Below are 25,869 nucleotides of genomic sequence, written 5' to 3'. Positions count from 1 at the left end.
GACACGGTTATTGGGGTCGTAGCGAAACCCGAGCGTACCTCGCGTCGTGCGGAAGAGGATTTACGACCCCTTGGCCGCCGCGTGTAGTGGGCCATAAGGCCCGCTGTGTCCGAATCCGGAACCCTCAAGTACCTCGCGGACGGTACACGGTGTGAGGGTCGCACGGATTGACTTATGGCCACTTTTCCAATGCCATCAGCTCGAATCCTCAAGCGCCTCGCGTGCGGCAACTCAAGGATTAGCATTCTTCGTGATTAGTCGAAGGACGGACAAAAATCGGAAAAGGGCCTTTACGTGTGTATAACAATGCGCTCGAAAGTTGCGCTCTTCGCTCTTTAAGTTAACACGAAACCAACACGGACCGGGTAGGAGATTTCGTTGTTACGGGTGGCCGATGATTTTACAACGATGTAAAATCCGAAGCGGAAGACCCGGAACAATTCGATTTTAGCGCGGAATCGTACAAATGTCATGCGCTTCTGGCGACACGACCGTGTCAAATAGTGGGGGAATGTTATTTCTTCTACCTTAGTGGAATGAAGGAGTGGGACAACGGGTCAAATGTGGCCCGCGGGTCGCGAGTTGTACAGGCCTATCCTACACGATCTGTGTTGCAGCACGGACCCGAGGATCCGGCTTACAATTAGATCAAGACTTTACTGTATACGTCAGTGCTATTCCCCCGAAACTTGGGAAACATTCCTTGGGTGAAAGTTGACACTTTGTAAAAAACTTTCGAAAAATAGCAAATACGACAGATGAAGGCCAGTCTCGTCTAGTAATACTATGCGACAATTCAGTAAAAATATTTACTCACGAAAAGTCGCTTTCCTCTTTAGCGAGCTCATCAAAGGATTTTCCCACTGCTCTACTGAGATCTTTCCCCAGTTGTGTAAAGGTAGATTTACCCAACCAATTGGCTAAGTCGTTACGATTTATTTGACGCAATCTATGCGTTAAAGCTTCGTGTGTTTTTCCTTTACCCTCGGCGGGAGAACTGTTCCAATGGATCAGGTGTCGAATACAAGGTACGTCGTCGTCCACGTTGCGTTCTTATAAAATTACGAAGAACTTTTGCATTACGTAATACATATAAGTACTGCGCGTAACCTCATGAGAAGTCCCATGAAAGGAATGCGGAGCCGATTGGTCAAAGTGAAAGTGAAACACCTCCTTTCACCCGCATTTTCGACTCTAGCGGCTCTATTGGCTAAAAGAGTCACATACTATACTATGTTGCGTGTGACGTCAACGGTGAGGATAGGCGGAGCGAGCAACGGACCGCGCTTACCCCTGTGCCGTCCCGCGAGACTTCTTGTGAGGCACAGACAGTAAGTTGCTTGACATACAAAAATTCGTGAAATACAGTTTAAAATTGTTTTAACCCTCAAATGAATTGCAAAGTTAAAAAATGTTTTTGTTAACAATTGCAAGAAAAGTTATTTTTCGCGTTTGACTGAAATTTTGTATAGTTAACAAGAATGAATTTTAATTTACCAAGTCTAAGCTACCAGGCCTCAAGATTTAAAAATATACTTTTGTACTGTAGCCTGTTTTTTTACTTTACTATTTTTTATTTTACTTGTCGTCGGAACATAAAGAGCAATTAAACAAGATTTCATTTCAATTGGACAGACATACAAGAACTACAGGGAAATGACGAAAAAATGTATAAATTTCATGTACCAGCTTCTGCTAGATTATTTGGTAACTCATGTGTCGTGTAATGAAGAGCAGCAATTAATCTTCGACACTCGAAAGGGTTCAGACGCGCAGCCAAATATTCTAACTCGTTCACATTAATATCGATTGTACTGAAAACTCTGTACTGTGATAGAATTATAATAAAACATAGACATGTAGACGATTCGCGCGTTGCTAATAACATTTTCATGATGCAAGGTTAATAAAACAATACGAATTCACAGTCTTGAACAAAAGAATTGGCAATTACGTAACATAGTAGCTTTTGAAAATCGCTTAGATTCTCATAAAAAAATTTTATAAAAGTTCCTAACGTTTATAAGCACATTGAAAAATTGCTTAAAATGTACCTAACAGTCCTTAATAACAAACTAAACGATAGAAAAGAATTTGTTTCCAACATTATCAATAACTTTTTATATGACACAACGATTGTTTGGATTTTTCTGAAATATTTCATCAAAATAAGTTTTTTTATTTTTTTGATAGTATACTATCGAAATAGAATTATTTATTCGGAATTTTTGCAGATTACAATTGAAAGACAAGATTATTCGTTAATATTTGTTGGCAGATAAGGTATAATATTAACCAAAAGTCGTGGAACATTAAAAAATTTACAATTTTAATTTACACGCTTCATCTGTGTGGCCTTCTGGTACTTTTCTTCCTTTTCTTTTTGTAACACTTATAACAACCCGTTGGTGGTGGTGGTTCTGGTTCTGCGGGTGCAATATACATGGGGCCCTGTGTGCCTGTGTTTATCAATTCGTAAGATGACACTTTTTTCTTCTTCGCTCGAGGTTTCCTTATATAATAGCTTCTGGAGACGCCCTCTCCGTCATCTATCAATTTTCTAATCGAAAAATACATTTTCTGTGACAATATTTGATACAACGCAACGCGTCGAAAAGAAAATATAATATTTTTTCATGAACTTTTTCTAACTAGACTGCGAATTTTATGCATTTATGGCAAAAATGAATAGGTGAAATACAATACTATACAAAACATTAGAACTACTTAAGTGCGCGGTTCCATTACTTCGAACTCATTAAAAATATTAAGGGATGAAATAATATTGTATTGAACTCTTGTCTCTTGCAGTCCATGTAGAAATCGATTTTACATAAAAGTCCATAGTCTAGTTATAAATAATACGGAACTGACCAAGACGTTAAGCCCAGAGCTGATCAACATTAGCAGGTTCGGGCGCCCGCCGATGCCTGTGAGCACAGCTGTGGGCAAAACTACGGGAAAGTGATTTAGCTGTGACAATGCTTGTGACAAATGCATGCAGCCTTGCCCGCAGAGGCGTGGCTTCGTGCCCGTGCCGTTCTATGTATGCCCAGGGCAAGAAAATCGCTGCCCGTACGGGCAGATGCTGAACAGCTCTGCGTGAAGCCTAATTCACCAACATGGCTCAGAACAAGCTACGCCCATTTTATCTAACTTTCTCCTAGTTACAATAAATATTTGAAAATGTTATTCACCCTTTCTTCTTTTTTTTTCTTCTGAATATTCTACTGCACAGATTTGCTAATCTGCGCCTTATAAATAAAGTGCAACAACAAGTGAGAAGTATCGTAGATGCTATAACAAGTCCTGCAGTCCGTATCGATACCTTGAAGGTTTTTTGTCCTATGGCTTATTGAAACAAAGTTAATCAAGGTGTAGGCAATTCATGAAAAATTATAAAATTGGTAAGACGGTTTATTACCACTGACTTTCTTTATCGTTTGATTTGCGTTCTGAGTTGTAGCTTTAACATCCTTTTCCTTCGTTGTGATGGCTGGTGCTGTAGCTGTTGCAATGACTTCGTTATCCCTAAAAAAATATTAAAGACGGTTCGAGCTTAAACAATCATATTTTATGTTGAGGTTAAAATCAACTTTTTATAAAAAATGTCAAGGTTACGGCAATGCTCGAATTATACAACACGAGACTTGAGCAACAAAAATGCAATACATAACATGCTATTAAATGTTGGTTTTTTATGTGAAATTGGTGTAAGGATGTCTTACTCTGAGTCTTCGGCTAACTGAACATCACGAATCACTTTCGGTGACTTCGAAGTTTTCATCCTAAGTTCGGTAAGACAGGCAACTAAGTCTCTTCTTCCAATACGTTCAAGAAGATCGTTTACAATTGGCCATGTATTTTTTGTAACTGTTCTTAATTGGCAGATCCATTTCACGAGTTTGCGGAAACAGCTCTGTTCTCGTGCTAGTTTTTGCACATCTTCGTCTGATAGTGGAGCTAAAAAATTATATCACAAAATTATAGCTTGCAAAGTGTAACTCGGAAAAGTAGAAAGAGCATGAGACATAAAAGACATAATATATCAAATTGTCCTAAAAGTTTGTTCAAAAGATTGGAACGAAGTAGTTTGTAAACTAGCAAAAGAGGCGATTAAAAAATTAAAATCTAGATGACAATAACTTCTAGGACAACCCAATATATTATAATTAACTAAAGAAGATAGAGCATTACTTAAGTATACAGTGTCTAGTCGATAAATGTCCGAAATATGTAGCCTATAATTGTCCCAGAACTATCTCCACTACCGCGGGATACACACACCCAGTGAGGGTCCCCAAATCTCGAGAAGTCTTGGTCGCCGAGGAGTGTTAACGTAACACGGGTCGGGTACATTGATGTGAGACCAGAAGACCACTACTAATCCAATTACAAAACTCCTTTATTTTTTAGTTATTTTTTTATGAAACTTGCACTGACATATTCCAGGCATTTTTCTGATTAAAATGAAACCAAATTCTCGTTACACAATTAAATATTATCGGAATTATATCATATTTGTTTTCATTTTAATCAGAAGAATGTCACGAATATGTTGGTAAAAGTTTCATAAAAAAAATAATGAAAAATAAAGAAGTTTTGTAATTGGATTAGTAGTGGTCTTCTGGTCTCACACCGATATAGCCAACAATGTGTGGCCGACTCCTCGGCGGCGATGGCTCTCGAGCTTCGCTGTCCGTTTCACCGTGCAACATTGTTTCGAAGACGGAAATTTTCGCAGACTTCTTGTCACTAGCGCTTAGTGGTCATAGGTTTTTTATGACTAGTAAACGGATATGACTCTTGGGTTTCCAGCGTGCCCTGTGTTATTTCAAATACGATGCTCGGCGAGAACCTCGGACTTCGTATAAGACTCATTGTCAGTAAAAAGAACGGTGGGACTGACTCGTAATGAAATTTACTGTATACATATTCCCGAGTAGTAATTTATTAATTTTCCTTTTTTTTTTAGATATTTGTTAAATAGTTTTTACTTACACTGAGAGTCCAAGGAGATAAGTTTTATACATTCTTCTGGTTTCAAGTTCGATGCTAGTAGTTGGAGTTCCGGTACATCGATCTCGGTAATAATCTTTGCGAATTAAATAAAATATATAGTAATCTTTAACGAAAACTGCAAATATTTATATTGTTGTCCGAGATAAGGTTCTTTTCTACAAAAGTAGCATAAAAATTAACGTACCTGCAGCATGGAGGTAGCAAAATAGAATGGAACTAGGAAGAGGACATGTTTGAATATATTTTTTAAGCGCATTGAGAGTTTCAGAAATTATGAAACTTTTCTCATATTTTTCGGCAGCGGAAGAAGATTTCGATAAATCCTGTGCTACAAACAGAATTGTTCAAGACAGTAAGAGGGTTTACAGGAAGGGAAAGGTGATCAATGTGTATGAGGACGAAAAAGTTCAAATACCAAAATTTAGAACATAATTAATAGCGTAATATACGTACATGGTACAGACAATTGTTAAAAATATTAAAATTAGTGCAAGGTTATTTTATTCCATTAACACTGCTCAACTAAGATAAGCGGAAGAGACTGTTCTAAAAAATTCATCTGAAAATGATAACATTTCACAGGCTACTACAGCAAGGGTGTGATATTATTTACGAACTCACTTTAATCCCGCTTTTACGTGAATATATCCTCGGATGCTACTTTGTTATACATTTTATCAATGAAGATGAGTTCTAGACACTAGACCTTATATGATTGTAGTTCATGCTGTCACAATTGAGCTGTACTATTAGTTGACTGCTTCCCCAATTTTATTTTTTACTCCTGAACAAATAAAGCAAAATGTCTGCTTAATTCTAACTTCAATATACATGTAGGCTAAATCGTATATCTACGAATTGACATATATCTATTATTAAACATATTTAATAATCAATTACAAATCTGGAATCACAGACCATTTGCTCGATAATCGATTTAATCGAAACAACTGTCAGTTATGGAACATTTAGTAACTGAATGTGACTCGTTTAGCGATTTCTAGTAAACTTTAAACATGTTCATTACAGAATGACATTTGTATGTACGCTTTATATTTTGATTATTGTTTTTGCAGAATACACGGTGAGCTTCTTAAAGTTACTTACGAATTTTCACTGAATTTGATAAGATCAACATTGTAATACTGCTAATGCAAGTTCTGGCGTAAAATTCTTGTCTGCAGAGCTAAATATTCAACAAATACTTGCAAAACTGTATTTCTTATTTATCAACATGTGATACTGTGATTATTAAAGACTGATGTTCCCTTCAAAATCATGGTACAATATTTCGCGCAACATTTTTCAGAAAATCCCCGCACAAATCGTGACACGACTTTAGTATTTAGGGTATACAATACACTTCAGTTATACAGCTTAGTATTCATAGTATAAAACAGGTCTATTTTAATAGACTTTAGATCCATAATTTTAGTATATTTAGTTTATTTGTCTCTTTTACGTAATATAATGTAATAACAATGTCTTCTTAAAGGGAAAATCTCACGCTCAGTGTGTCAGTGTCTTCGAAGATACCGAAGTTGTACATTTATCGCCGCAATTACATCTCTCAGAATGTTCTCTTCTGTTAAAAGCTGCAAACGAATCAATTCCAGAGAGAATGGAACATGACAAACCAAATTATGAAGTACTAAACGAAGATTTAAATTGTTTGTTAACAACATCGAAAGTGTATCTTGTTGATCTCAAAAGGTGGACTAAGGATTATCCAAGTACATACAATTTATTGCAACGAAGATTCTTACATCAAACTAGCTAGTATCTGCTCGATAAATGTCCCAAATATTTAGCCTATAATTGTCCCAGAACTATCCCCGCTACCGGGAGAATGCCCCGCGAGGGGCCGCGAAACTCAAAAGGCTTCGGTCGCCGAGGAGTGTAAACATAATACATACAGGCTGAGTATGTCGGCGTGAGATTAGGAGAACACTACTAATCCAATAAAAAAACTTCTTTATTTTCCATTATTTTTTATGGGACTTTCACTAACACATTTGTGGCATTTTTCTAATGAAAATGATACCAAATGTGATATAATTCCGATGATATTTATTTGTGTAATGAACGACGAAAGTAACTTCCCATTAAAATTGTAATAACAAAAGATTAGTGTAAACATGATTCGAATTATACAGTGTTTGTTATCATCTTAATCACAAAAATGCTACGAATATATTTGTAAAAGTCTCATAAAAAAATAATGAAAAATAAAGAAGTTTTGTTGTTGGATTAGTAATGGTCTTACACCGATACACCAGACCCGTATTATGTTTACAGTCCTCGGCGGCCGAGGCCTCTCGAGTTTCGCTATTCTTTTCTACGTTCTGCGGTGGATCAAAGAATAGTATATTCTAGCCGATAATTGTCCCTGGCCAGACCCGTTTTTTGGACAATTATCGAGTAGACACTACACTTACCTCCGTGCTCCTCGCAATTATAGTCATATCAAGTAGTTGCATTTTGTATTCTTCAGTTTTAGTTTTTAATATATATTTATTTTTACCAACGATCCAATTTTCAGAATCAGTTAATTTACATTTCTTATCTTATCGTCCCAATATCACGTAACGCAAAACGAAACAACATTTACATTCATTCAATAATCAACAATGGCACCTATAATACTCGACGTGTCGTTTGAAAATTCAATGTGTAGTAGTTAATAGAGTAAACAAATTCTATTTTTTTATAGATAAAAAAGAATCTGAGAGACAATCAACAATGCAATTGACACGGAAATTATTGGAACATTCTGATCTCGTTATGTATATGAAAGAAAATCAGAGGGCGGCTAACTTATTGGACGCTGAAGATTACCATTTAGCAAACATGTTAGAATTTCCTGAGTACAAAGTTGTGCGGAGGCGTAGATCGAAACATGATAAACATTTGTCGAATAAAGAAAAGAAAAAGAAAAAGAAAAGAGCCCACAAAGATCATCCTGAACAATCTAAAACACAAAAGAAACGAACCCATGATGCAACAGGACACGCTGTCGCGTAAGAATTTTCAATTTCACTATTCAGTGCGCTTCGACTTTAATATTAAAAGATTTTTCTGTAAAAATTAGAAATTAGCTTCATGGAAGCAAACATTCTGTTCAATATTATTTATTATAAGATACGTTGAACAAGTAATATGTTTTAAATAAAACTGTTCTTTTTTTGAGACTATTCGATTTTGCTTTTGAAAGCAAATTAACTGAGCTACAAAATTTCAGTTTGAAATTGATTTCGAAATATTAAAAATACAAAAAGAAAGCTCTTTCTATATTTAGTATATGCACAGTGACTCATACATTTGCTCACAAGAGGCGCAACTCAAACTTTATATTAAAATAAAAACAAAAGCCTAACAAAAGAATTTCACAACAAAGCAAATATTTTATTTGAAAATTATATGGACAAATGTATGCGACACTGCCCAGTTAAACAAATCTGTTTCGAGCTGCGCAATGTTTGTATCATACTTTGCGAGCAAAAGGCGGTCAATTTGGTACCAGATCCTGCTCGGAGCAGAATTTGGTCCCTATTTGATTGAACAGATTTGGCTAACTGGGAATGTATGAGAAAAACGGAGTCTCGTACATGTATAATCTGTCTGTATACCAATGTAAAATGTAACTTAGAATAATACATGTGTTGTCTCGTGGAATTATACAAATCGAAATGTACCGTCCAAAATTTGTTTCAGTCACAAAACCCACAAATTGAAAAAGAAAGAGAATAAATCACGTGACGAGAAGTGTTACCTAAGGCAACATCAATCTCTTTGTATCTCGATCTTGTTTGTTTTACTCTTTATTGTTTTATGCCTGGTTGCAGCTTATTATCTCCACAGGCGGAGTCGTTTAAAGGCACGTGGTACGCGATTCAAGTAATTATCATATGCAGATTAAGTACAATATAAAACTGTACTAATTCCAAACTTATTTATGTAATTCTCCTAAAATATTTCCAGCAAATCTTTCCATTTTCCAATTATTTCTTTATATAATTTCTGAACATTTATTATCACTTTAAAGTATAAAATATGATTTAAAATGTTGCCAAGTTATTTTTTATCACAAATTAGAAGGAATACGAAAGTATAGGCCATTTCAAAACCATGGAAAGTTTTTTTAGCTTCCTGCGAGTTAAGACCACGTTTTTGAGATATTAAAAATTAATATAAATGATAGAACTGTATGATTATTATTGCTGAATTATTGTAAAAGATTGTAACGCAGCCATGACAGTTCGCCACCTTTTGTCATTTTCAATATTTTTTAATTTGTGTGGCTTTTATACAGATATAATTGGGCCGCGAATAAAGAAGACAAAGATACTTTAACCGATTATGTTGAATGGAAAGATGAAGCTGTTTGTTCCTGCTCGGACGTAGATACTGAAAGCGCAATAAAATGTCCGCTTTGCAATCGATTTTATCAAACTGCTTCGGATATTTCTAACAAATATCTACGTTCGTTGGGCGTACAAAAATCGAAAGATAAGGAGAAGAAAAAACGATTCAGTTTCCTTCCGAAAAGCTTCCAAGACAAGAAGAAACAGAAGAATCTAGAAAATCGGGATTGGAAGTGCGTAAAAAGGAAGAATATTGGTACGATAGAATTTAACAATACAAGGTGTCATATAGCTCCAGCATCATTTTTAATATTTATATATAAATATAATTATTATTTATATAGAAATATTATTTTACATAAAAGAGACTAGACACTGGTAGATCAAGGTAGACCAACTAGTTCTTTGGCTAACATTATCCAACATTTGTATGAAATACTGTTAATATACGAGTCCTTTTTAAACTCAGGAACGATGACGGGAAGGCGGTTTTAAAGAAACAAGAAAAATTTCCCAACACTTTCCAAGGGGATCAACAGTGTGCTTGTTGTAAATGTAATTTGCACATACGAGGTACGTATAATATAATTAGAATACTACTATTAATAGTTTTGCTGCATTGATCTAGTTTAAATACAAACATTACATGGTAAATATATTTTCGATCTATATAGATAAAATGATTCGTGAGAAGAAAGAGCATAAAAGAAAAGTATTGCAGAAATTGAAAACGAAAAAACGTAAGGAGAAGAAAAGAAGAAAAGATGAAATGCGCAAGGCAGAGAAATATGCGAACATATGTTTCAAAGATAATTGTAAATAAATTACTCTGTAACGATATGTTAAAACATTATCGTTAACAAAATAGGTAGCTGCTATTTACGTATAAAATAATAAGATATATAAATAAAGAAATAGCCGTACTTTAAAAAAGAGATATTTTAAAAACATAATAATATATGTTTTCTCACTTTTATTATAAAACGATTTATAAATAATAAATACAACAGAACGAATACAATTCCATGAAAACCTCGTTTCTTGTAGAATTGTTTTATTTTCCAAATCGAAAAAAATATCTACATTGCAGTTTCTTTTTACATCTCAAATTTAAAAAATTTAAGTTAAATTTTGCTTCAGCCCGTACGTTTTAATCAGATTTTATTTGATTAATGTTTTTGTACATGTGTGCACAATTATATATAATAGTATAAACGCTTTTCCATAGTACTTATATGTGGATCGAAATTTAAATAATTTTACATGAAACAATGTTCAGCAACTTAATAAGATATAATTTAAGAACATCCAGGATACGGATCTTCTCTGTTTGTTCTTAAAATAAATTTAATTTTTCTGTTCATATCCTCATTATATATAGCCATACATTTTTCATAATTTACTCTACGTCTCGCTTGCGAGGGTCTCTCAAAGAACCTAGTACGTCTAAATTGCTCTAAAATTTTTTCTTGCGCCAATATACGATTTAATACTTTATAAGCTGTGTCGACATTGCCATTTTGGACCAGAACAGTTCTAGCAATAAATTGAGCATGTCGTCTTATTCCCATCTGAAATCAATATATACATATACATTACAATATCAGTCACCAGACACTTAATTTATAGATTTAATAATTTGAAAGCTGTTAATATAGATACATTGATACACATAAATGTAATAGTACTATTGTAATCGAACAATAGATATATAGATATGCAAACAAGAGATATAACAAAGTCTAATATTTTGTATTCAAAACAAATAAATTATTGTAAATTTAATTTTTAATCTTAATGTATTCCGAGGGATAAAGGGTTAACAATATAAATAATACATTTCAACTGTATAAATATTTTTGTCCATTAATACGATGCAAGGTTATAATTAACTTGTTTCTTTAAATGTCTTTTCAATTAAATTTTTCAATTATAAATAAAAGGAGGCAAAAAGATAAGTAGCACAATCACTGTTTCTAATTTACTTAATTGTATTCATAATATGAGGTATTTCGTGTGTGGTATTTGTTTTAACTACATTTATAGGTTAGGTATGCACCAAAACACGTTATGAAACACCTACAGCTTTTTAAATTTGTCACTAAAATTAATAGAAATATTGGTAATTACAAATTATTTACTGTACCTTGTATTCGAAAGGTGTAAACAATTTTATGAGTTACAATCAATATTTACAGTATTACCACAGACGAGGTATAGAAGATACTACCCCTATTTTCTACACTGTTCACCATGCTAAACGGGTATTCTGTATACGCATGTGCCGCAAAACACAAATTAAATATCATGTGTCGATAAATTGTACATCGTACGTCGATAAACAAGATTTCTACCGATATTGCATCTATGTATCATATATTGATAAAATATATCTACAAATTCCGCTGGGTAAATTCGTTAAATATTGTCTCTCATTAAAAATTTATTTTGTTTTTTTAAATTTCTTCTCTCTACATATGGGCAATACGGGGAAACGAGTAAAGTAAAAAATGAAATAGATCATTTGAACGATCAAACAGATTTTAAACTATTTGAACAAAAAGACAACGAATTTTATTCCAAGAAAACGATTTTTGATAGTCAATTGTAAATGATAAATAATAAATGTTTTTTTATGGACTTCTATATTTAATTATGTTTCGAAAAAGAAATAGGTAAGAAATAGTAGAAAACGTACCTGCAGTTATTTACCATGTTTACTTGTTACAATTGACGAAAATTAATTCTTCGTCGGTTGTGAGTATTTACAGTAGAACTGTATATGCCCCAAAAAGACCATATTTAATAAAGTAATGATGATAAAGTATAGAATCAGACAGGTAAGAATCTAGACACGTAAACATATTAGTGAAATATTGATGTAATTATATGTGTACATACATATATGGAGGACAATTCAATAAATCGTTATCTGGAATGGACTTATGAAGATTGTTAATAATAGAGTAATTAAAGTGACATCATTTTTTAACATAGTCACTTTACTTTTTCATGTATTTAAAAGAATATAGATCAGCTAAAAAAAAAAATAAAGCAGCATATGTGACGATGCAACGGCCCAACAAGTGCGCAAAGCTTGGACACTGCATTGAAAAATGTTACTGTAAACACTCTATTATTATTGTAACAAATTTTATAAGTACATTGTGAATAATTATGTGTTCACCCTTGCACATGTATAATTCAAATACATTCGATTGTTTAGAAAATTACGCTATGTTTATGAATTCAAGGTTAAGAGGCTTTTCTACATTGTAAAATTGAATAAATTGATTCTTTTATGTTTTTGGAATACGTAAGGCGTGTAGTGTAAGGGACCAAATTAATGTGGGGGTAGCAGTTAATATGCCTATATTAATTATACTTATTTTTAAAGCATAATGAATAATTCAAAATAGATGCATAACATATATATTAACTGATTTTAGTTAAAAAAATTTAATATCTCTTTTTTAATATTGATTATGCTTTAAAAATAGGTATAATTAATACAGTCACAGTAATTGGTACCCCTACAGTAATTTGGTCCCTTACCCTATATGGAGTATGTGTGAAAATCTTAAAAAATAAAGAGATAACAATTAGTATAAGGAAAATAGTGCGACAAGAAAAGTTGAACTGAAAATAGTTTGAAATTAGCAAAATAACCATGAAATAAAACTGTTTAAAACCATAGAAATTACTGCAAAATTTGCAAATAAGCAGTTTTGCAAGTAGATAACGTAGACTTAAACGTCGATTTTAACGTAGATTTAAACAAATTCCTTTTTTATCGAAAAAAATCAATTAGGAAAACGTTTTAATTATTATGATTGATACTTATGATGATGTAGGAACATTATACATTAATAAATAATGGAAAAATTACTTCTCGGTCTTTCAAGTTATACCGAAATCCCCAACGACATATACAAAGCCAAATTGATAAGGATATCAAAAGCAGTACCACTGAAAACGGAGTTGCAAATATGTGTATGCGGAACATTTGACGTTAAGAATATTACAAACCACGCTCAAATCTTCTGTAATTCCACCTTTTTCTATTTCCATCAATTCCTTCATTGCGTGACTCTGTATATTAGATTACTTCTTTGTATATTGCATGATGTTCCAAAAACTTTAATGAAATGTCAATTAATTTGTTACCTGCATCTCAGTAGAGTCAGCTTCAAACTTTCGATTACATGTCAGACATGTTCCCACTTCTTAGCGTGATTTGTTATCATAAAATGACCGTTTCAGTCGTATATTCTTTATTCTGAATTTTACATTATTGTTCCTTTAATCGGTTTGTTAAGCTGACTCATTTCCTACACGACAATTGGAAAAAGTGAAAATTTTATGAACATTTATTAACCTGAAATTTTGAATGGAGAACGACAACCCATCAGATTACTTCCTTGTCGTTTACAAATGCCAATCAAATCGATTAACAGCTTCAGTGGCAGCTTGAAGTTGTCTCGAACCGAAGCCGTGGATCACTGATGGGCACGGTAGGGACCCCTCAAAACCAGAGTTGCAAGATCAAGACTTGTTCCCCCACTCTAATTTCCCCTTCTACCGCGCTATTCCCCTATGCTTCCGTCACGGCCCGGTCACGTGACGCGTTTCGTCTTTGTCGTGCATACTTCGGTACTGGCAGCGAGTGAGTAACTTTTTCCCCTCAATTCGTACTCCCCCCCCCCCCCCTCATCTGGCGACACTGGACTGTACTAATAGTATTTCTTGATCGCTTCATAACATCTGTATTCTAAAAGTGCGATACCATGAATGTACTCAAAATTATAATTACCGGAAAAACAAAAAATGTAATCATAATTTGAGATTATTCATAGATGTTACAAACAGTTGCAATGTGGTAAACAATTTTAGTAACAATTTCTGCATTTGATTTTTAATCGTAATATTTCCTCGATCATGTAGACAATTCCGTTGTCACTTTTGTTCTCGGCGGTACCTTTCACGATTTCCGTTGTCCTCGCGCAAGAACCGTTCCATTAAATCATTTTTTCGTGACCTTTGTCATCTCCGTTCATGTTTTCTGCTTAACACTGTTGAAGCTCGAGAAAAGACAAAACGTTTCGTCGGTTTTCTTGGCAGCCAGTTCGCCAACTTGGCGAAAATTGAATAGATAGTAAAAACGAATGGGAAGTGGTGCCAAGATCTCCGCCAGTAGGGAAAAAGGGAAAAATAATCGCAGCTGGGATTTGGCGGCGAAATCATAGCCCTTCCGCATTTTCCATTCACAATTATGTAGATTCACTTTGGACGATGTTCAATAGTTCTAGCATGTATCTCGATTAGAAGTATTCTTTGGACTTCGAATAACGAAAAGTAACAAAATTTGAAAATATGTTTTAGAAAATACGTGTAAACCAATTGAAAAATGAGAAACGTCTTTCAATGATTTAGAATTTAATTTATGTTGCTCTATGTTTAAATTGTAAACATACTTCGAATGTTTAAGACTAATCGGATTGTAATAATCGACTGCATAAATAAGTGTATGCGAAAGAATAAATGATGCTAGAAAGTATTATTAAAAGTACTTGAAAAATAAGTACGTAACTGTACGAGTAAAAGAATTTACTCAAATTTCAGTTCAAATTTAAATTTACAGAAATATTAAAGAGCACCGTAGTTTGTTGTTAGGACAATTGGGAAAGTACAAACATATTACCTACCGGTGATTATTTTATAATTTTTAAAAGCCCATGGCTCTTGGCTAAAGTATTTTTAGTGTAACGTCCCACTAATATCATCTAACAATTTCGTTTTAAATTATAATGTAAAAGAAAATTTCTAAGCTTCCTTTTGGTACAGTACTACTACTAAAAATCCTATTAATAGGATTCCGGTAGGGAAAGTGTTAAGTGGCTGTACAGAAATGGCAGATTTTTAAGTGAAACTTTAAGCGGCGACAACCTCTTAATAAATTAGTTTATTCAACCGATGTAAGCTTTATTAGATACAACACATATACAAGGTGAGTCTGATAACGTGACAACCTCAAATAACTCCTGTTATTTATTCTAAGAAAAATTTTTTTTATCAAGATGTGAAGGTCACTTTTAGTTTATTAAATGGAATGTCTAATATTTTTCGGATATATTAGGCCGTCCCATAAGTTCATGCCGTTTACTCTTGTACCATTTAAATTCTAAAAATAAAATATGTAATCACCCTTTCATTCCACAACCTCTTCTGACCCTTTTGTCAAAGACATTATACCGTCACTATACAATTTTCGCGGATTTTCATTAAAATACTTTTCAATGGTGAATAATATAAACATATCCACGGCACGAACTTATGGGACGACCTAATATAATAGTATACCAAGTTCTGCTTACAAAAGTATTAAACCAAATAGGGCTTAAAAGGACTTCATAATTACTGAGATATTCTCCAATTAATAATCTTCTATTAGTTAATACACGACTTCGTTTATGCGACCACACTAAAATAAGTCATTAATATAAGAAAAAGAAAAAAGTCGTTTGTAATTTAATTTTAAGCCATATTTGGTGTAATACTTTTTTATGCAGAATTTGGTGCTCTATTCTAATTCGAGAAAAAATATTCGACATACCATTTAAAAAACTGAAGGTGATCCTCGTATCTCGATAAAAAAGCAAAGTAATAAAAAACAAATTAGAGCACTATATGTTCCCCAAAAAAACATGCAGCTTTTGTTCGAAACATTTTTTCATAAAAAAAATAACTTACGAGTTATTTGAGGTCATCACGTTATCAGACTCACCCTGTATGTTACTGTGAAACAGGTACAATTATGCCATTTCCGTAGTAATCTGGCTTGGCTGGTGTTAACAATTCGTTGGGTCCGACTTTAATTGCCGCGTTACTGGAGAAAGATTTTGTGAACAGACTTTGATCTGAATATTTCAACAAGTGGTAATCTGCGGATGGGACATTTAACGAATATGGAAGGTGTACAAGAGTTTCATAATTCAATACGGATAATTTGTGAAGTGTTGTCTGTAAGACGAGCGCCTAAGTGTTATTATAATATTATTAAGGCATTGATGAATTAATTCATCTTGTTTAATCCCTTGCAATTTAAGGATTCGCCATGTTGTCAATTTTCAATAGGGACAATAGCGATAAATGTATTGATTAAGAATCATCTTGATCTTTTTGTTTTAGTTCGCCTTAGGATTTGTAATAATAGCACCAAGATAAGATTATATCGTGAGCATATGATGTTTTGTCTAATATTTCCAAACGGATTGAAAAGGCAACACGAATAATAGTTGTCCTCGTCTGCATATATCTGTGGTTGTAAGGAAGAACGCCGCATATCACATATACTTTCACTTTGGAGATATTGCCGTTTAAAGTTGTGATCACTAATGCTTTGTACTAGTAATGTCTCTTTGCTGCGTTACTTTTTTGAGCCTATCGAATTTGTTTTCATGACTTTTTTCTGGAAAATACGTAAATCCTATATTATAAATCTCAACCAACGCATAAAGTTCAATTTTTTAAAATTGTGACATCTGGCGTTTTTCCTTGTATCCACAGATATACAGACGTAAATTCCATCAAAAGGAAAAGTCAACTAACACACCTCAAATATCTAGGCTAATTGTGCTACACACACACAGAGTCCAGATAATTGCATTGTATCAATCTGACCTTGTATCAACTTGCCCTGGTCTCTTTTGAGTGAATCGTGAAATTTTGCAGCGTTTACATCAGACTGCCCCCTTAAGCGACTCCTGTCTGCGCTGCTGTCTTCCGAGATGAAACTTCCGTGCATGTAACTAATGTTAAGCGGTAATTCGTCGAACAAGAACGAAAGGCGAAGAGCAAGCATATAAGCCGGTAAATTCGGCTCTGAATGAATAGGGATAGGGGAAACGCGAACGTGGTAAGCAGCGAACTGGCGAAACGATGCGCAGAGAACGAACGAAATAGATAGCGTCTCCGGGGAGAGAGAAATCCAGTTCCAGGCAAACTGTCTTGCTAGTAGTCCAAAGATAGTTTCGGATTCAGATTCCCAAGAGTTAGGTGAAACCGCCTTCCCGACCCAAACGTTCTCTATTCTCCGCGGGCACGATTCTATGCCGACTCCGAAACGAGATCTACCAAATCTGAACATTGACTTTGGCTCTTTCGTGGAAGCAATCAAACGAGACGTCAAATTTCTTATTCTTGCCCACGTTATGCGCGGGTCCAATGTAACAAGAACACCCTCGAAAGAAACCAAATCGCTTCATACAGGGATTTCGAAAATGTTTACATTCCCGAGGAGTTTCTAACACCTCGGTGGCTCGAAAATGTCGATTCTTATTCCAACCTAGACGGAAATGGAGTAGAACGTATCTAGGTAAAAGTTCAATTTTGTGACTATTTACCCACCTCTGATTTCCACGATTTTCTAATATGTTGCCAATGTCATCACTCTTCGGAGTGTTGTCAAGCTTTTTAGTCGGCGATCGTTGATTATTAAAAAGTTATTACTCAAAAAGGTGATAATTGTATAGATAAGGGTCCAATTTACCAATTTCAATGATTTGGGAAATAAACAACTGAATAATTTGTTCCGAAAAATGTTTTTCTTCATAACTTTTTAATAAACTGCGACTGCTGACTAAAGCCTTCGCAACATTATTGGGGGTGATGACTTCGATGAAATCTTCGAAACCGGAAGTAGCTTCCATCCTGTGAACATTTATGAAAGGAGTTTCTTTTGCAATGAAACCACACGATATTTATAATAATTTTTTTTTTGTTTAACAGACTACTGTATCTAATATGTATTTAAAGATAGGATCCTGTGTACACAATTTTATTTGTATAACTAATTACTTATACTTATACACTAATATACAGGTAATGGAACGCTTGAATGGAAGAGTTTTCAGATAATGAGTTTCCTGGACAATGGGTACTAGGATAAAGGGGTTTCTACTGTAAATATTCTCATTTGGGATTGTCGATTTTAGAGGGTTTATGAGATAAAAAATGTTTAAGGTATTATGGATTGAAAAGTTTTGCATATTTTATATTCGTTTACGTTTCCAGGTAATACAATATAATTTTTGACTTCGAATCCACCCAAGAACATATCTGTTCCTGAGGAATTTTTATGGAAGGAAATGTTTCTCTTGGGAATTCCTTTAAAAAGTATTCTCATATGTAGAACAGATACTTTATGATCTGTAATAAAAGTTCCGAGGACACAAGTTTTAGAACGTTTATTAAAAATGGTTCCACAAGAGATAGGCGAAAGAACTTTTAACCAAAATGACCAAAATATTCCAAATTACCTGCACCGTAGTAAAATCGTTACCTTACGTCATTCCTCACTCATATCAGTTTTTCATACTTTTTATTTGTTATTATTGCTAAGAGTTTGAAGTATACTAGTTTATCGGTTCGTTTGCGATGCTGTACACTTTTATTTGTCCCCATCCTTGTAGATTTTAATTCATCTTAAACAAACTGATATTCCAAATATGCGGCAGATCTCCTACTAATGTAAGGGTTACAGAATTATATTGTTGAAATCCTGGTCTTCCAATACCCCTGTGAGAAGACCTCTATCATTTTACAAGTTGACGCTTCGAGTTCGAGATATTACCAGTTGAAAATTGGAGGTTCAACTTCCCGCGTGGAGCTCAAACCTCATTGTCAGTCAGCTTGGCACTTGGCCACTCGTACACTGTCGCGCACTGTCGAAAAACAAAGCGTGATGCTTCCAACCCCTTCTTCTCCATTGTGCACCCTGCTATAATAGTTCCACGGATGTCAGCGATCTTTTGATTCTTTCTAATAACATTATTCGAACTTACTCTTAATCTTTTCTTTTCAGAATTTCTACGTACGTTGAACGTGCCACTCTAAAATCATTTAAAATACTCACGGAACAAGTTTAAAAAGTAACTACCATTCAATCAATAAGTATGCACTACCATAGTTTATTTCTTGAGAAAGATTTCCTTACCTCAGTTTGTGGACTTCAATTTCCTCATCTAATCGTAAGCGAAAAGTGTTAAGACCCACAAATTGAAAGCAAACTCACAAAAATATTATTTTAGTGACAAAAGTATATGCATTGATGTTACCTTGTTGTGTAGAAACCATGCTAGTATATATATATATATACATATATATATATGTATGTATGTTATATACAGTTTTAAACTTTTACATCCGTTTCAATTTCTATGTCCGTTTTCGTCTGTTTTTTATATTACGACTTTATTTTGGCGTTAGTTTGTATTCTCTTTCAATAATCTTGTCAATTCTCTTCATATGGACTCTAAACGGAATACTGGCGATGAATAATAATCAATAAATACGAAAAAGCATAATGCCAACTTACGAATGAACACCCGATTTTATTTATAAAACAAAACAAAAGTAGTCGTGTATATATACAGTCATAATAGTATTCGTCAGTTTTTCATGTTTTCACGGTTTAGTATTCTATCTAAAAATTTTCATTATAAATGCATAAAATTCGCAGTCTAGTAAATTACTACGGACAATTTCCAGGATCGGTAGCAAAAATGACATGGGTCTTACTAACAACTAAGAACACACAAACAAATTCTAACTTCGCTAGTTGAGCATTAGGCTCTAATTGAAGAGTGCGCAGCGTGACAAGGTCATAAAGACAGTAAAAAATCTCACAGACGGTCCAGAGCACCTGGTTAAGGATTAAAGCAATGGCTTTTTATTATTAACTTAACTGTTATTGTTAGGTTATTCGGTTTTAGATGTCATCTTTGTTTTTAGACATTTTAGTGGGAATATACTTAACAAAGTAATTGAACTGATGCACAGAGTTTGAAATGCATGTTCGCATATGGAACTCTGTTTTTAAATCGACTTTAGATCGGGCAACTCTTATCACATTGAAAACACATTATCATAGAAGATATATTTGCCCTCTTTATTCATGAAAGCGAGTTGCTAAGTTACAACTGGACTGCTACATCCACAAAGCAAGCAAACGGTACTGGCCCTCGTGCATATTGCAAGGGGAAGTCTCAAAATTACTTTCAAGCGAACCGTTAATGTGCTGCGACCTGGCTTTAAATATTCCACCTCGCCGAAAAACTTTGTCCACGATTGAAATGCTAGCGAATGCTGAGCAGACTCCGTAAGCAGCACGAGTCCTGCAATAATGTTCGCACTAAACGTTAAACGTATTACGCTGAGTGAGATTTAAACTCGATGCGGATGTGTTTTATTGAAAATCGGACGCGAGTTGAGTTGTCAAAAAATTCGTCAGAAATTCAATATACGGATTAAATATCGGCATTGTATCCCAGCAAGTTGTGTTCCGACCTTTTGACTGCCAAACCAACGATCCGAAAATGCCACTAATTTAAAATAATAATTTAGCGAGACTGAAAGTGCCAACTGCGATTACTTTCTTAATTTCTTTAGACTCTACAAATCCTGATGTCATTCGCAAGTATTTACATTATGATAAAAAATAATTTTTCACGTTTTAGCTACCTCGACTCTAGAAATTTTATAACTATTTTATAAACGAAATAAGTAAAATTAAGCGCTATTAGTCATTTTCAAATTTTTAGTCATTTATCAAGTAGAAATAAAATTAGGAATGCGAGAATTGTTTAGAATTATGGTATCACAATCTTTAGTGGCGCCTCTTCGCTACTTGTGTGAACAGTTGACATGTTCAATATTGCTCTACGAAAGTTTCGTGTCCACGAGCAACTCAAAGACAAGAATTCGGTGTAATATCGTAGGTACAAACAAAAAGTAACAATTTATATTGCGCTGTATTGAACAGGGACGTGCGCGGCCGGATGAAAGAATCTGGACAGATAACAGTTTGATTAAACGAATGAAAAAAAGGAAGCGGCAAAAATCAATGTATAAAACGTTCCGTTCGAGCTTTCTCAAGCGTTTCCAGTTCGAGATCAAAGGGTCCAACCACGGTAGTCGTGCAAATATCAATCTGTTCCTGTAGAACGGCCACACTTTCGATCATTAAACAACAACGTCAAATATTCGTAACTATTATATGGCGTGTTATTGAAAATATGAGAAGGCATGCTATGTTTTCTATCTGTACGTTGACATTATCAGACTGCGGATCTTCCCAGCTAGCCAAATGCTGTTTTGAGCAAATTTTGCTCAATGCTTGTATCACACTTTGTGAGGAAAAGATTTGTCCATTTGGTACTAAATCCTGCTTGAAGTAGAATTTGGTCCCTGTTTTGTATGAATTTGGCACCAAAACTTGTCGACAAATTCCTAGTCAAATGCGGAAACAGATGGATCGGAATTTGAGTGCAAAGTTTGCAGGCAAAATTCCAATCCAAATTGGGGCCAAACCGTGGCTTTGTTATAGAGGGCAGATCGGTCGCACTAAGAGCGAACCTCACAATGCTCTAAGTAAGGGTATATTGGGCAAAATCGGAGTAAACCTTGTTGTGGGAGAGAAAACGTAATTTTATTTAAACTCCTAAATTATATGATTTGAAGTTTCATGTATTTTGCATAATTTAATTCCGTTTTCCCTCCTATAGAAAAGTTTACTCTGATTTTGCCTGATATTTGCTCTTAGAGCAAGGTTAGGTCCACTCTTAGTGCGACCGAGCTGCCCTCTATAACGAAGCCAAGATTTGGCCTGGAATTTGGCATGGCATGATAAGAATTTGTAGACAAATGTTGATGCCAAATTTACAGCAAATTGTTTACTGGGTTTATGCAAATTCCTATATTTTGTAGCCTGTTTTATAAAAACTAGTGTAAGCAAAAGATTTCTTCTGGAAAATTAGGACTTCATTGAGTTGAAACAAGATATAAATGCTATTAATTTTTGTTAGCATAGACGTTTCTTTGTGTTTTATTAATTTGTACATAAGTGCATGAAGATCTGCAGTCTAGACATGCATACGCAGTGGGTGATCAAATTATTAGAACCACTTTTGCATAAATTGATTGAGAGTTTGCATGAAAATAATCAATTTTTAAATGGAAGCTCAGAGGAATAATAATTCAGTGTAGCTGAAGTATTTTGTCGCTGTAATAATTTGATTACCTACAGCAAGTGTATATTTTTTCGACTTCCAAAATTAAAATTAAATATCAAATGATTAATGTCACTTGCAGACATTGACGAGTTTAGATAAACCAATCAATATTTAGATGAAAGTGTAGTTGTACTAAATTCTTATTGCTTTTTTTCCATGAACGAAAATATAAAATATCTTTACACATGAATGTGGATACATGAAGAAATCTGCTTTATCAGATTTCTCGTAGAAGAAAGGTGTACAACACTATGTCTTAGAATGTCATAAGATTGCATAGAATATGTACATACAATGTTTGAATAAAGATGAGTTATAAAAATAATCCTAACATTTTAAGGACTGTTGTAAATTTGTGAGTACGTTACCGACCAAAAATTGAGGACTGATAAGAGCGTCCTCTGTCCATGGACAATACATAGTTAATTACAGAATTATCTACTGAAATAGAATTGGGGGGAAAATGTAAAATGTGTGAGTGAATGAATGAAAGATTAAAGTTTTAGGGATACTAGTACAATAGTAATGCCCTGCTTTTTGCTCTCTCCTCTGTGAATTTTGAAACGAATTTTTGGATGACATTTTCACCATTCATGTTAAGGGGTGATTCTCTCGTTCACTCGAAAATTCGACTTTTTCTGCAAAATCGAAGATGATGGGGCAACATTTATCAGAGTGCCAAAATCTGCAAAAATCATCTAATTTTCAAAATACGAACATGAATTTTTGTTGGACAAAATAACTAGACTAGATTGCATGTCTTTATGCAAAATAAAAATTGTGTGCATCAATTACACGACATAGCAACTGTATACAATTTTATTTTATCTCATTACAATTTTACGAAATAACAAATAATATAATCGATTTCTTAAATTTTTCTGACATTTTTTCTGATTGTGTATTCATCCAGTCATTTTTGTCATAAATGCATAAAATACGTATTTGCATAAATAAGGCTTTTTTTACCGAAGACTTACACATGAACTGTAAATGATTATATCCGAATAAATGTTTGTTAATGTCTGTAATATCTACGGTCTTTGTATTTTGTTTCTTCATTTAAAAGTATTTTTTAATTCACACGATTATTCAGGGTATTATAGAAATCTTCGCATATAATATTTTTAACTAGATATAATTTTAGTAATAATCATACGACGAAATGTCTGTTTAAGAGAACAGATTATACCGAGCCAACAGGTAAACGAAAGTACGATTGAATTTCAAATTTCTTACCCGAATTATACGAATATGTACTCAAGCAGTTTACCTTTCGAGCGGCTAAGCGATCCCCTTTCTAATTAAAATCATGAATATTTCTGTATTGTACTGGCCGTTATGTGTATTCCCAGAAAATTACAATTTCCGACGGATCAACTTCTAATTGGAAGTACATAAAGCCCTATACAAAATCAGATTCAATTACCCGTAGATTTGTGCCGAATCCATTACTCGCTGTTTATATTCCATTTAGGTAAAGTAACTAGGTATCGATAGATCCTATGAAATGAAGATTCCAACGCGACTATACACCTCACAAAGAAGAAGCTTTATTCTTTATCATTCATTACATTTTCCTTTTAAGTAAGCTATCGTAAAGTAAAAATGGCGATGTTTGATGCCACCCCGTGTCGCATCGTTTCGATAAAACTAAGATGGTTCTTATTGCGTTCTTATTTCAAATTTACAATATACAGGGTGTTCAGATCATATAAAAATTTCAGTTTAAGTTTTTCCTTGAGAAAAACTATATGAACCTCCTTTGATGCCTAATGTATACAGGGTAAATCAATAAGAACTAAAATCTAAAACAACTTGTTGGCTGTGTTAAAAATATATTAAGCGAATTATGTTGCATTTCGATAGAAGAGCAACTAGAATTAGTTGCAATTAGAATTTTTTAGATCTCATATTTTCTGAGATATCAAGATCAACAGGTTACGAATTGTTTTAAATGTTGGTTCTTATTAACTCACCCTGTACATCGAAAAATTCGAAGAATTTGAGTAGGCGTGAATATGTACAGAAAATTAAATGTAAAATTTAAGCTGACATAATTCCGACGGTATTTCACTTTTCAATAAATTCATAATTGAAAGTTGTCTGTTGCATGTATATTTGCATTCACAAAAAATACGTTTCTGCAGCCCAGTTTTTAATACCAGGCATGCCCGAGAAAAACTTCAATTTTTTTCTAATACAAAAAGAGTTATAAAGTATTTGATCGCAAATATTCGACGTATATTTTTTCGTATAAATTTTTCAGGTTATACCACCGGTTTGGAGATACCCCGTCTATAGCAGTTTGTAAAATGTCGGACAGTGTCTATTGATTATCTAGTAATGTTGTGTGATATTACAAATATTTCGATGTCCTCCAAACGCTGGTACAACCTCTCGATCGGTATTTCGAAGGACGAAACCGCCCTCTCTGAGTGCTCGTTCATACTCGTGAACATCCCCCAATGAATTCTTAGGGCGTAAATTAATTAAGACCGTGTATTAGGTTGTCCCAAAAGTTCTTCTCGCAATGTGCGCGCTTGATATTGTTAGGCAACACGAGCATAATATACAAACAGCGCACGATCATCAACAACAGCTGACAAGCCTCGGAGGGGTGTGCAGAATGTTGCGAAGTCATGAATGATAACGTCCCGATATGCAGTGGATCCCAAAAATTATTTGAACACTAAATTTTCGATTTGTGGAAAATTGTCGATATTTAAACTGTGATAATTCCGTTACAAAAGTAGTAGGGTAATTCCGGGAGAGACGCATCACAGGGTAAGATGCACCAGTTTTTGTTGTGACAATACTGGACGATTATCAACTGGTTTTCTGTTATCATTTATAACATTTTAACATTTGTAACTAATCACAAAACGAAGAACACGTGTATTATATTATTTACGTGCAACAGAAGTATAAAAACTTCGTAGTGCTCCAAACGTCCGATGAAATATTTTTGTAAGTGGTCAGTAGAAATGTTATTACCTTCTTATGGTGACAATGGTGTCTCTTTTACGATTTTTCATCGCGTTTTGACAAAATATTTTGTACTGGTTCTTGTTTTTGTATAGGTGAATCTCTTCCTTTTTAGGGACGGAACACCATTAATGTATGTAAGTGTATTAGGCAGTCGTTTTTATAAAAAATTAAGCATCCCTTTTTTAATTAATTAAAAAGCGATAAATTAAAACTAAGAGTTGTTCTTTGCCACACAATTTGTTAATATCTTACACTTCAATTAATTAACATTAATTATTTTATATTTATTGATCCGTAATGGGGTAATTAAAAAGGATATGCTTCATTTTTGACAAAAACGACTGCCTAGTAGATTCTAATAATCATTGTATTGAATGTTTAGAAGATTATTATTCAACCACACCGAGAGTAGATTGTTTCTT

General features: G+C 34.0%; 4 protein-coding genes and 2 long non-coding RNA genes across 9 annotated transcripts; 2 read left to right on the top strand and 4 right to left on the bottom strand.

The window, feature by feature from the left end:
- Positions 1-468: 468 nt before the first annotated feature.
- On the bottom strand, positions 469-2,095 carry LOC143357317 (uncharacterized). The gene is made up of 2 exons (XM_076793733.1): positions 1,687-2,095; positions 469-1,052 (listed from the first exon to the last, which is right to left on the bottom strand). The coding sequence occupies exons 1-2, from the start codon at positions 1,892-1,894 to the stop codon at positions 814-816; spliced, it is 447 nt and encodes a 148-aa protein (XP_076649848.1). The 5' UTR covers positions 1,895-2,095; the 3' UTR covers positions 469-813.
- LOC143357316 (uncharacterized) lies at positions 943-2,968 on the top strand. The gene is made up of 2 exons (XR_013082799.1): positions 943-1,028; positions 2,812-2,968. It is a non-coding gene; the product is annotated as an uncharacterized LOC143357316 (long non-coding RNA).
- Positions 2,213-6,424, bottom strand: LOC143357311 (uncharacterized). Of its 2 annotated transcripts, none has more exons than XM_076793727.1 (8): positions 6,397-6,424; positions 5,476-6,358; positions 5,207-5,350; positions 5,002-5,095; positions 3,729-3,963; positions 3,425-3,531; positions 3,198-3,351; positions 2,213-2,560 (listed from the first exon to the last, which is right to left on the bottom strand). In XM_076793727.1, the coding sequence occupies exons 3-8, from the start codon at positions 5,276-5,278 to the stop codon at positions 2,344-2,346; spliced, it is 879 nt and encodes a 292-aa protein (XP_076649842.1). In that variant the 5' UTR covers positions 5,279-5,350; positions 5,476-6,358; positions 6,397-6,424; the 3' UTR covers positions 2,213-2,343. The 2 variants fall into 2 exon arrangements, with proteins under 2 accessions (XP_076649842.1, XP_076649841.1); XM_076793726.1 differs by having other exon boundaries at positions 5,207-5,581; positions 5,644-6,358.
- LOC143357310 (uncharacterized) lies at positions 3,293-10,283 on the top strand. 3 transcript variants are annotated; one of them, XR_013082796.1, is made up of 8 exons: positions 3,293-3,407; positions 4,976-5,087; positions 6,518-6,755; positions 7,736-8,042; positions 8,737-8,919; positions 9,335-9,642; positions 9,856-9,959; positions 10,061-10,283. XR_013082796.1 is itself a non-coding variant. In XM_076793724.1 (8 exons), exons 3-8 carry the CDS (start codon positions 6,644-6,646, stop codon positions 10,207-10,209), a joined length of 1,140 nt encoding a protein of 379 aa, XP_076649839.1. In that variant the 5' UTR covers positions 3,293-3,407; positions 4,976-5,087; positions 6,518-6,643; the 3' UTR covers positions 10,210-10,283. The 3 variants fall into 3 exon arrangements, 2 of the variants coding, with proteins under 2 accessions (XP_076649839.1, XP_076649840.1); XM_076793724.1 differs by having other exon boundaries at positions 9,335-9,619; XM_076793725.1 differs by lacking the exon at positions 10,061-10,283 and having other exon boundaries at positions 9,856-10,005.
- A 140-nt stretch (positions 10,284-10,423) lies between these two features.
- On the bottom strand, positions 10,424-11,660 carry Mrps21 (mitochondrial ribosomal protein S21). The gene is made up of 2 exons (XM_076793732.1): positions 11,533-11,660; positions 10,424-10,957 (listed from the first exon to the last, which is right to left on the bottom strand). The coding sequence occupies exon 2, from the start codon at positions 10,955-10,957 to the stop codon at positions 10,685-10,687; it is 273 nt and encodes a 90-aa protein (XP_076649847.1). The 5' UTR covers positions 11,533-11,660; the 3' UTR covers positions 10,424-10,684.
- A 430-nt stretch (positions 11,661-12,090) lies between these two features.
- LOC143357264 (uncharacterized) lies at positions 12,091-13,905 on the bottom strand. The gene is made up of 3 exons (XR_013082793.1): positions 13,554-13,905; positions 13,416-13,478; positions 12,091-12,234 (listed from the first exon to the last, which is right to left on the bottom strand). It is a non-coding gene; the product is annotated as an uncharacterized LOC143357264 (long non-coding RNA).
- Positions 13,906-25,869: the final 11,964 nt, after the last annotated feature.

The sequence above is a fragment of the Halictus rubicundus genome, chromosome 9 (genome assembly GCF_050948215.1).
Source record: "Halictus rubicundus isolate RS-2024b chromosome 9, iyHalRubi1_principal, whole genome shotgun sequence".
Classification (NCBI taxonomy): domain Eukaryota; kingdom Metazoa; phylum Arthropoda; class Insecta; order Hymenoptera; family Halictidae; genus Halictus; species Halictus rubicundus.
The sequence above is the reverse complement of the archived record's forward strand: the minus strand, read 5'-3'. Positions and strand labels throughout refer to the sequence as shown.

Excerpts from the sequence above, each read along its gene's own strand:
- LOC143357317 (XM_076793733.1), bottom strand. The coding sequence starts at position 1,894 with ATGAAAATGTTATTAGCAACGCGCGAATCGTCTACATGTCTATGTTTT. Across the intron at positions 1,053-1,686 it reads AAATAATCTAGCAGAAGCTG|AACGCAACGTGGACGACGAC; the intron begins GTACATGAAATT and ends TAATTTTATAAG.
- LOC143357311 (XM_076793727.1), bottom strand. The coding sequence starts at position 5,278 with ATGCGCTTAAAAAATATATTCAAACATGTCCTCTTCCTAGTTCCATTC. Across the intron at positions 3,964-5,001 it reads TATCTCCTTGGACTCTCAGT|CTCCACTATCAGACGAAGAT; the intron begins GTAAGTAAAAAC and ends ATAATTTTTTAG. Across the intron at positions 3,532-3,728 it reads CAGTTAGCCGAAGACTCAGA|GGATAACGAAGTCATTGCAA; the intron begins GTAAGACATCCT and ends ATATTTTTTTAG.
- LOC143357310 (XM_076793724.1), top strand. The coding sequence starts at position 6,644 with ATGGAACATGACAAACCAAATTATGAAGTACTAAACGAAGATTTAAAT. Across the intron at positions 8,043-8,736 it reads GCAACAGGACACGCTGTCGC|TCACAAAACCCACAAATTGA; the intron begins GTAAGAATTTTC and ends AATTTGTTTCAG. Across the intron at positions 8,920-9,334 it reads GCACGTGGTACGCGATTCAA|ATATAATTGGGCCGCGAATA; the intron begins GTAATTATCATA and ends GCTTTTATACAG.
- Mrps21 (XM_076793732.1), bottom strand. The coding sequence starts at position 10,957 with ATGGGAATAAGACGACATGCTCAATTTATTGCTAGAACTGTTCTGGTC.